General features: G+C 42.7%; 1 protein-coding gene and 1 long non-coding RNA gene across 2 annotated transcripts; both read right to left on the bottom strand.

The window, feature by feature from the left end:
• Positions 1-666: 666 nt before the first annotated feature.
• Positions 667-4,026, bottom strand: LOC147487497 (uncharacterized). Its single transcript, XM_086574050.1, has 2 exons — positions 3,937-4,026; positions 667-1,842 (listed from the first exon to the last, which is right to left on the bottom strand). Exons 1-2 carry the CDS (start codon positions 4,024-4,026, stop codon positions 667-669), a joined length of 1,266 nt encoding a protein of 421 aa, XP_086430176.1.
• A 5,967-nt stretch (positions 4,027-9,993) lies between these two features.
• LOC147487498 (uncharacterized) lies at positions 9,994-10,947 on the bottom strand. The gene is made up of 2 exons (XR_015202450.1): positions 10,625-10,947; positions 9,994-10,382 (listed from the first exon to the last, which is right to left on the bottom strand). It is a non-coding gene; the product is annotated as an uncharacterized LOC147487498 (long non-coding RNA).
• Positions 10,948-11,474: the final 527 nt, after the last annotated feature.

Here is an 11,474-nt window from a genome sequence, read left to right on the forward strand (position 1 = left end):
ACTCTGAATGGTCAGCCAAGGATGCCAAATGATCAGCTGCCTTATTGGTTTCCCTAAAAACATGTTTAAACTCTATGAACTCAAAAGCCACTCCCATTCCCTAGATGGATACTACCTTATCTACCATCTGCCATGGAGGAGCTTCTATCTTCATTATAGCATGAACTGCTCTTAACGAATTAGACGCCACTGACACTTTTGGGATTCCAAGTCGCATACCTATCTCCAACCCTTGGTGTATTGCATTTAACTCCTGATATAGTACTGAGCTGTTCAAGCTACTGCCTATGTAAGCCACCATTGTATCTCCATTGCTGTCACAGATGATTCCTCCTGAGCTAGCACCTCGACTATTCACTGCACCATCTGTGTTCAATTTCACAACTCCCTCATCAGGTTTAGTCCAGTAGCATGGAATTTCGGTGTTCTCCTTTAAATTCACTTGCAACCGGAATGTTTGTAAGAGTTATTTGATCTCAGAAGTACTGACAATGTCCTTAATTTCTGCCTGTAGATAGAGTCTAGTATCTTTTACAATGAGTTCAACCACCTCCTTAGCTTGGAGGTGAGGGATAGACTGGAACCTTCTCCTATTCCGCTTCAAATTTTGAAATCTCATGTACCGTGAAGACAAATGAATGCCCGATAAATGTCTGCCAAGTCTTTCTACCTTTCACACAATCGAAAAATGCTGGACCATTCCCTATTAGCATTGACAGTAGCAGTGTAAAGATTTAACAACGCTTTAATTCCATCCATCACTTCCCTCGAATATAAGCACTCAAAGAACAAGTGTTTCGAATTCTCTTTTGAACAGTGATAGAAGCAACATTCAGAGAATTGGAGGACCTTTTGGTATACTAACCTGTCTTGTGTTTGCAAACTCCCTGAGAACAATTGCCAGGTGCAAAAGGCATGCCTCGGGTGAACCCATCTTCCCCATACTAATGATGCCCAGCGGACTGTTGGGGATTCCCTAGTGAGGGTTGTATATGCTGAGCTCAACGTGTATCTTCTTGTATGAGACGGAGTCCATATCACTTCATCCTCATGAAGGTTCGAGTGGATGTGTATACTCCTGATGTGCTCTCGCAATGCATAATCGTGGAGAAGTTCAATGTGGTCATTCCATCTGCCATTTGTAATAAGGTCACTTACTTTGGCCTCAGATGGGAAGATCTCATTACAGGCATCATGTGCATGCATGTTTTGACTCAAAGGTATGTCTGAGCACCAAAGATCATGCCATATGAGTGTGTTTGAGCCATTTGCAATTCGACTCCTTATAAATTGAGCTGCAATGGATCTAGTAGCAAGGACCTTTCTCCATACCCAAGAATAGTCTGCTGGACATGGCATCGACCAAAAATGTTTCCCGTGAAGATGTTGTTTATACACCCATTGGACCCAAATACTTTGCTCTTTGGCCACAATACTAAACACTATCCTACAATAAGCTGCTTGATTCAACCTGTGTAGGTTTTTCAAGTTCAAATCCCCTGCCTCTTTGGATAGACACATCTTTTCCCAGCTAGCCTGATGCATCTTCCCTGACAACTCTGGTCCACTCCAGATGAAACGGGCACAAATACTAGAGATAGCATCCAAAATGCTTTTGGGAAGCATAAAGGATCTTGCCCAATATACATGGAATGACTGAAGAACATATTGAACTAGTTGTACTCTCCCAGCATGTGACAGAAACCGTGCCTTCCAATCCGTAATGCTCGAAGTAATTTTCTCAATGAGTGGCTGACAATCTTTGATCCCTAGCCTTGTTGCAAGAAGTGGAACACCAAGATAGGTAACTGGAGGTAGAATCAGTTTCACCAAGATAGATAACTGGAGGTAGAATGGGTTGGCCAGTCTTATCTAGTAAGAGTTCTTGTGCTCTAAGAACTCTTATTTTCTACATCTATAAATATCACTCCTCACTTGCAAAAGAACTACGTTTTTAAAGACTTGATTCTAGAGGTTTATTTTGGATACGTAGTAGGCAACCATTGAAGACACAATCTCAATTTTCCCACAACATACTCCCTTGCAGATGCGTTAGTATGTTTGAGTAAAGTCTTACCCAAACAGTAGCGAAATAGATTCTAGGGATGATGATCATAAAAGATAGGCAGAAAGGTATTTTGGAGTTGTCTCAGGCTGAGTATATTGAGAAGGTTTTGAAGAAGTTCAACATGGGTGGTGCGAAACCAATTTGCACACCTTTGGCAGCCCACTTCTAGTTGTCTAAGGAACACTCTCCCAAGACTATTGAGGAAAGAAACTTCATGGCTAAGGTATCACATGCCTCTACCATTAAAAGTCTTATGTATGCTATGGTTTGCACACGCCCGGATATTGCCCAAGTAGTGGGAGCTGTCAGTAGATTTATGTCTAATCCTAGCAAGCATTATTGGGAAGCCGTGAAGTGTGGATATTGAGATATCTGAGAGATACTACTTAGAAATGTCTATGTTATGGAAGGGGTGTTGTGAACTTGCAAGGGTATGTGGATGATGATTTTGCAGGTGAGGTAGACCATAGAGGAAACACTACTGGTTATGTTTTAACAGTAGGTGCTATTATGGTGAGTTGGATTTCTTAGTTATAGAATATTGTTGCTTTGTCTACCACAGAAGAAAAGTATGTGACCGTTACAAAGGCAAGCAATGAGATGACTTGGTTACAAGGATTGATGGAAGAGCTTGGGATGAAGCAAGAGAGGAGTGTGTTACATAGTGATAATCAGAGTGTTATACATCTTGCTAAGAATTCCGCTTTTCATTTTAGGACCAAGCACATTGGTCTATGGTATCATTTTATCCGATCTTTGTTGGAGGATGAGGTCTTGGCACTTGAGAAGATCCAAGGGAGTAAGAATCTGGTGGATATGTTGACAAAGATCATGCCTACTGAGAAGTTAAAGTTGTGTTCAAGTTTGGTGGGTCTTCTTGCTTGAAGACCATGTTGGATGAGCTGAGTGTTTCATTAGAAAATTGGATTTGAATGGAGTTGTTACAATTGATATGTAATATGCATGTAGAATCTCGAAGGTTCCAAGTGGGAGATTGTTGGGTTATGGAACCATTAAGCGAAACTTTGATTTTGCACCAGCAAGCCTGGACGACGTTGAAGTGTCGATGTTATGAAGCATCCACGATTTGCAGTGGTTGTTTGGGATGAAAACTCCTTGAAATTGGTATGCCCCCATGACATGTCGAAGTTGGTCGGGAAAGCCTTGAACGGTCTGCGCTGCACAGGTCAGTTGAAATGAAAGCTACTGGAATTGGCTTGGACAATCTGTGGAAGTCATTTGGGAAGAAACCCGAACAACTTGCATGTCGTAGTCGTTAGGAAGAGCTTTGTGCAGTTTGCGCACATCGTTTAGGACCAAAGCTACTAGAATTCCCATGTTCCCACGACCTGTGTGCATCGGACAAAACCACCCCTATTTGAGATATTTCAGAATTTCAACAGTTAGTCGAAATTTCACTCCAAAGCCTATTTTCTCACGAAATTTTCTCCCCACATATAAAAAGAAACTTATGGTTAGGGTTGAGACTACTTTGATAGATTCATTTTCAAGGGAATTATAGGAGCTCTAATAAGCTAAGGTTTGAGTAAGGTTGCTTGTTCTTGATTCTAGTTAACTCTTGTAAACTCTTCAATCTTTACTACAAAGAAAACTCGGTGTGAGGTACTAATATACTCAGGCATATTATCCACGTGTCCTGTACATAGCAAGTTGTATCTTAAACAGTTCATCAGGATCCATAGTACGAAACCTCAAACCGCAGGACGATTTGCCTATTAGTTCGATCGAGTGCACACTCTCGAACTAATAAACGATCTCTCCATAGTTTGCCACCTAGCAACCCGTGGGTCGAGCCATCCACCAGGTCGCTCGAGTACAGAGTCGCGGACTGAGGACTCTGCTCATACTTGTAAAGGCACATAACGCTCAAACACAGCTGCAACCATCAATACCGCAACTTCAGGAACGCTCATCAATGAGTTCTCATAACTCGCCATCATAACTGATCGCGTACATTTAAGACCTGATCTTGACCTGATGCTAGAGAGGAGGAGATGCCGACATCTTGCCTATATAAAGAAGAGGAGGAGCTACGTCTAACCTGATTCAAGTTCCCCTCCAGAGAGAGAGCTTGATACGTAGGCAGTTCGTCCATACGAACTCGGTCAAATCTAATCCAAGATACATATCTCCCCTTACCAGCTTACGATTGTAAGGTTAAATCCAAACATAACCTTTACATTGGTGCCATCTGTGGCTCGATTTCTTGAGACCATAGTTCATACTTTCAAAAAACCATCCAAATCTCAATCCCACAAAGTATATAAAGTCTACAGGAGCAAGTCAAGAACCTGGTCACCCAATTTGGCACTATGAACGACAGCATCACCCTGCTCCGGCAGGAAAATGCTACACTCAAAACCCAGGTCGAGTCCCAGAACCCGAACGGAGTCACCGCTGAGGACGACATCAACGAAGTGAATCAACATATCAACAACCTCTCCCAGCAGATTGACCAAAATACTGTGAAGAAAGATGCCACCCAGATTGTTCAAAAGATGCTGAAGACATACAGAGCGTCCCCATTCACAGCGGAGGTCCTCAGTAAACCCTCCCCTCAGGACTTCATCCAGCTGCGCTTCGCAATGTATTATGGTAGTACGTGTCCTGGTCAACAAGTAGCTCGCTACATTCTGAGCATCACACTCTATAGTGCACAGGAGTTCGACCACCTGCAATGCCGCTTGTTTCCTGCAAGCTTGAAAGACGGAGCTCTCGACTGGTTCTAATAACTGGAACCGAACTCCATCGATAGCTTCGAGAAGCTGACCGATCAATTCGCTAGCCATTATGTTCACAACAGACGTAAAAAAGCCGACCTCGACATAATTTTCCTGCTGTCCTAAAAGAGCGACGAATCAATCTGCTCCTTCTTAGGTCGATTCAAGACTGAGTTGCTGTCCATGGAGAGCAACCTCAAGAATTCCTTCGCCACCTTGGCCTTCACCAAGGCTATCTAGAAACACACCTGGCTATACAGGTCGCTTATGAAGGAGCGTCCTGAGAAATTAGAAGACTTGTACACTCCGGTGTACAAGTATATCAAGCTACAGGAAGTATTAGACCATGAAGGTGAACAAGAGAAAGTCGCAGCAATCTCAGACGCTGCCCCATCTTCAAAGAAGCGACCCAGACAACAAGGAGAGAAGTGTGGTACCATGACGCACACGAAACGCGAGTTTGCTGTGCTTACAAATTCTCCAAGCTATATACTGGAGAAAATAAAAAAAACAACCTATTACCGACCTAAGGTAAAACGGCCAGAAGACACACCAGGAAAGCCGTACTGCGCTTTCTATAAATCAAAGTGCTATGAGACTAACGACTGCCGAGGGCTCAAGCATTACCTCCAAAACCTCATTGAGGCAGGGCATATCAAACATTATACTGATATTGTCGATGGCGAGCTGCGCCACAAGCTCATGGCTCGTAGAGAGTGAAGCCGAACTCTACCATGCAACAACTACAAAGAGCACTCTCAGGCTTGAAGACGCTCAAAAGAACGATCTCGCCATGATCGCCGCCATCACATATCTGACAGAGATAATAACAGGACGATCAACATGATCACCTTCCAGGATGACTCTATCACATCCACAAGGGAGAAAAGTAGACGGGTAGGCGCTTTACAAGAAGTTTACCAGTTCTCCTCATAAGCGGCCCCGACCCCACGCACAACTGGCAGCAGCTCAGGAGACATCACCTTCACTTAGGGGACCTCAACAACGTGTGCCTCCTACATAATGACGCTCTGGTTGACCACGTCAAAATCAGCGACTAGACAGTAAAGCGTGTCCTGATCGACCCAGGCAACTCATGTGATATCCTGTTCTATCAAACTATAAAGGAGATGAACCTGCCCAAGTTGGTAATGATAGATCCAATAGCCCCCTTCTATGGCTTCAATGGATCTCGAGCTGACTCAATTAGTGACATTATCCTACCTGTCTCAATTAGGTCATGTGAAGACATAGTCAGCATCAACATGCGCTTCAGCATTCTGGATGTCAACTCGTCCTATACTGCTATTTTAGGATGTCGTTATATCCACAAGATGCAAGCAGTAACATCAACAATCCATCAGGTGTTACGCTTCCCTGGCCCCAAAGGCATGATGGAGCTCAGAAGCAACCAGCATGATGCTCACAATTGTAATCAGATCCTCTCAGTTAACAAGCCCACTGGGCTTCACTCAAAAGCAAGGGAGAGATCGCCAAAACCATGCTGGCCGAAGACTTCATTGCTAAAGTCAAAACCTTTGATAAGCCCACACCTACCAATCTGGGAAATCAGAGCGCTAGGGGATCAGCCAAAGGAGTCATATCAGAAGCCAAGATCCCAGAGGTTGCCCCGACAACACATGAAAGGGAAACACCACAAGAGACCAAGATCCCAGAGGTCGCTCTCCCCACAACTGCATCACCTCAGCCCAGACTAAAGCAAAAAGTCAACCTTGGAACTGAGGAAGACCCCAAGTTCGTTTATGTAGGAGCTAACCTTGATCCTACTCTCAAATAGCAACTTGTAAGCTTTTTATCATTGAATAAAGATGTTTTTGCTTGGTCATACATCGATGTCCCTGGAATTGATCCTACTATTGCATGCCATAAACTAAATGTGAATCCAAATGCCAAACCAGTTTGCCAACAACCTAAGAAATTATCCCTTAGATTCCAAAAAGCCATTAACGACGAGATCGACAACCTCAAAAAAGTTGGTTTCATTAGGAAGGTCAAGTACCCTAAATTGATTGCTCACATTGTAGTAGCCCCAAAAAAGAATGGCACAGTTCACCTTTGCTTAAACTTCACCAATCTTAATCAAGAAAGCCCTAAGGATAGTTTCCACTTGCCAAGAATTGACCAACTTATGGACCAGACCTGTGGCCACAAACTCTTGTCCTTCATGGATGCCTACAGTGGCTACAACCAAATCCCTTTTGCAGAAGAAGACCAAGAGAAAACCTCATTCATAACAGAACAAGGGATTTACTATTACAATGCCCTCCCGTTCGGTCTCAAGAATGCTGGAGTGACCTACCAACAACTTGTCACAGAAATGTTCCTAGATATGTTAGGTGACACCATGGAAGTCTACATAGACGACATGGTCGTCAAAAGCAAGAAAGCAGTCGATCACTTAGATCATCTCGCACAAGCATTCTCCAGATTGCGGCAAACTCAGATGAAACTGAACCCCGAGAAATGCCTCTTTGGAGCGTCCTCTGGGAAATTTCTGGGGTATTAAGTCTCACAGTGTGGGATAGAAGCTAACCCAGATCAAATTCAAGCGTCCTTGGACATGCTAGACCCAACAACAAAGAAGCAAATACATAAACTGTCAAGAATGGTGGCAGCTCTAAACCGATTCATATCGAGAGCGTCAGACAAATGTCGACCTTTCTTACAGATTCTCAAGAAGGGCGAACAATTCTCATGGAACGAGCAATGTCACCAAGCGTTCTCTACTCTCAAGGACTACCTGTCAACACCACCTGTCCTGACAAAACAAATTGATGGTGAAACACTGGGGCTATACTTGGCCGTGTCTGAGTTCGCTATTAGTTCAATTCTCTTCAAAGAGAAACATATCGCAGAAACACCGATCTACTTCACAAGCAAGACATTATTGCCAGCTGAGAAGAACTACTTCTACATTGAAAAGGCAGTACTGGCATTACTTTATTCAGCAAGAAAGTTCAGGCCATACTTCCAAGCACATCCAATCAAAGTGCTTACCGACTTCCCACTAAAGAAGATCCTTCTTAAAGCCAACAAGACAACTCGTATGGCAATATGGACAAAAGAACTAGGCGAACACCACATTGAGTTCACCCTGAGAACATCTCAGAATGGTCAAGTCATTGCAGATTTCTTAGCAAACTTCCCAGTCGACAACCTGAACTGGGAGCCAAAAGTTGACATCCCGACCACAAAACAACAAGACGTATCAGTCTAGTCACTCTTCGTGAATGGAACTAGTAATCCAGGCGGTAGCGGAATCGGCATAGTCCCAGTGTCACCAGATGGCACTATGCTTGAAAAATCAGTTCGCATTGATTTTGCGACCTCCAACAGTAAAGTTGAGTATGAAGCCCTGATCCTGGGGCTCCGTACAGCATTAGAACTCAAAGTGTATGAGCTTAAGGTCTTCAGCGATTCACAACTGGTCGTTCGCTAGGTCGCCAATGAGTACACCACCAATGAAGGTAACCTTTCTAAATACCTTCAAGTTATAAATCAAATGATGCCTTCTTTCAAGAAAGTCACCATACACCATTTTCTACAGGAAGAGAATCGCCATGCTAACAGTTTGGCATACCTCGCGACCTAAACACCAAACTACGACCCTAGGAAACTACTCATTGAAGTAATTGATAGACATGCCATGCTTACCCAAAATGAGCACGTCCTAGAAATAAGCTACCTGTGCCCACTCTCTGACTCTCAGATGAGTCAAACATGGATTCAACCTATCATTGATTATATCCATCTAAGCAAAACACCAATAGATCGTGCCAAGGCCAAACAGGTTTAGTACTAGTCAAGTCGTTACTACCTAGTCAATGGAAAACTTTTCAGAAAGTCCACCAGAGGGCCACATCTTAGGTGCATAAGCCCAGAACAGGGTCAGTTGATTTTGGCAGAGATCCACGAGGGAGAATGCGGGAATCACACAGGAGGTCACTCTTTGGCATACAAAGCGATCTCACAAGGATATTTCTGGCCAAGAATGCAGATTGATGCCAAGAAGTATGTACTGAAATGCATTAAGTGCCAAACATTTGGCCATAATATCATCCAACCAGCTCGAGAACTCATCAACATTGTCAGCCCTTGGCCATTCTACATGTGGGGCTTGGACATCATGGGTCCATACATTCCACAAAAAAACACACAGGCTTCCGATTCGTCCTAGATGCAATGGATTACTTCACCTACTCGAAGAACGTCATGGCCTAGCAGCTATTCGAGTGGCCTGTTATCACCAAAATCTGAGGAAGTCATACAACAAGCGAGTAAATCCTCGAAACTTTCAACCAGGCGACCTAGTCTTGAAAAAGACTAAGGATGACTCAAAATTGGCTCCAACATGGGAATGCCCTTACATCATAGAACGAGTTATAGGCAACGAAGCGTATTGGATTAAAACTCAAGACGGACAGACATTACCACGTCCATGCATGGAATACTTTCTTGTTAAAGAAATTTTATCAATAAAGATTCTATTTGCATGAGTTCTTACTCTTATCACTATACATATAGTTCTTGTTTGCGTCAATGCATAGTAGTCTCCTAATGTTAACAAACAGATGCACAACTCGCTCTCTAAGAGTAAAACACTCAACTAAACTAAAATGCTCTCCAAAGCTAAAACATTCTCCACAATAAAATGCTCACTCGAGCTCACCGGCTACATAGCCTTCACAGTTCTCACTAGTTGAGGACCTATACTTCTAGGATCAACTCAGTATAGAACGCTCTCTAAGAGCACGACACTCAATTGAACTAAAATGCTCTCCAAAGCTAAAATGTTCTCCATGATAAAACGCTCCACTCAAGCTCAGGGCTACCTAGTTCAAACACTTCTCACTAGTTGGAGACCTACACTTCTAAGGTCAACTCAATGTAAAACGCTCACCAGAGTAACGCTTGCTCAAGCTAAAATGCTCACTAGAGTAAAAGACTCACTCGAGCTCTAAAACTACACAGCAACACGCTCACTTGAGCACTAACGCGCCCTAGCGCTATAACCTTCCTAAAACGCCACGACCTACATCTCTAGGTCCAGCACAAAAGGGGCTATCAAAACAGAAAACATCAGTATCCACATACGCGAAGAAGAAACTACCCATATAAAGAAAACATGTGTTTCATAATGCAAAAATGTGAACCGCCTGAACAAACTCAAGAAACCAGTTCATAGACTAACCGAACTGCTGAGACATCCCGGAGAACCGGCTCGGTTATAATGCAATAATAACATATCCGAACTGCCCAAAACATTTTGGGAAACCAGTTCGTTCGAGTATCAAAGCAATTAAAACGAGTTGCACACCCAGGTCACCCCAGGAAACCAGCTCTTAATGTATCAGGCACACACCAAATTCAGTAGAAACAAATTCAAAAAGTTCAGTCAGCACAAAAACATCAAGTCTATGAAACATTTTCAAGAACCTCAGTTTGAAGTGGGACCAACTCTTCATCTCTCACAACATCTTCAGGGGAGGCAGTCGCTGCGCCCATAGCTTGATCAGAGGCAACTTCGTCCAAAAGACCAGGAGCTTCAATAACTGGAGGAGCAGTATTAGCATCTTGATAAGCACCCAAAAGTGTATTATTAAACCCCGTTGAGACATATAAATTTGGTTAACTATGTGTTTAATTATCATGAAATAAATATGTTTTCATACTTTTGCAGGTATTCGCAGTAAACATGGAAATATGGTTTAAACCTGCAATAACGCACGAGGAACAACATATATATGAATTCTTCCAAATCCGCATAGAAGCATCAAACTTCCGAAGCTCCTACCTCTTGAACCAGGACTCCGAATGCGACAAGTGAGCTGCTCAGACAATCAGGGCGATGAACTCTACCCATAGGCGGGAAGTTGTAAAATTGTCCAAAGACCGGACCGCCACTGAACTACACATAGGACCCACTATGCGGGCCCACAAGATTGGATGAGTCATCAATCATGGAGCATGTCAAGACAAAAATGACAAATTATTGGTGCAAAGTTGACACCTTGCATGTAATTAATTAGATTAGGTGTTAATAGTGAAAAAAAGGCAAGGTGTCACTTTGTTTTAATGTGGTGGATAAAAATAAAGTAAATGTGGTTTGATGTTTCACATGGGAGGAAATGAGATGTCTCTCAAATGGAGAAGAAAACAAAACAAGGGGGGACACTCCATTTACTCCCTTGACTTATTTTCCTTACCTTGTATTATTTTAGTTCCTTAGCCATTTTTAGTTTTTAGTTTTAGTTTTTGTAAGAAAGCTTGTAATAGTTTTTAATGGAGGAAACCTTAGTTTTCTTCTAGAAAATAAAAAGCAAGTGAGTTTAATTGGTTTTTCTTCTTCTTCTTTTTCTCTCTTTTGTTCTTCTAGCTTGTAATTCATCATCCCAAGGATCATGAGCTAACTTCTCTTTTGGGGAGTTAATCTATCTCATGTGAGGGAGAATATTTGTGGTTGGCTTGGCAGGTTGTTAGGAAGAATAACTAGACCTGCATCCTATCCCAAAATGATAGTTGGTGTAGTGTCTAGTTAGGAATCAAAGTAATGAGCTTAGAGATAAGTCATTGCTTGGTTCCACTTGCTAGCATGTATGAACTCTTTAATGAGCCATACATGCTAGGGATCAAGTTTTCTTCCA

The sequence above is a fragment of the Coptis chinensis genome, chromosome 7 (genome assembly GCF_015680905.1).
Source record: "Coptis chinensis isolate HL-2020 chromosome 7, ASM1568090v1, whole genome shotgun sequence".
Taxonomy (NCBI): Eukaryota; Viridiplantae; Streptophyta; class Magnoliopsida; order Ranunculales; family Ranunculaceae; genus Coptis; species Coptis chinensis.

Excerpts from the sequence above, each read along its gene's own strand:
- LOC147487497 (XM_086574050.1), bottom strand. The coding sequence starts at position 4,026 with ATGGCGAGTTATGAGAACTCATTGATGAGCGTTCCTGAAGTTGCGGTA. Across the intron at positions 1,843-3,936 it reads AGCGTTATGTGCCTTTACAA|TTATCTATCTTGGTGAAACT; the intron begins GTATGAGCAGAG and ends TTCTACCTCCAG.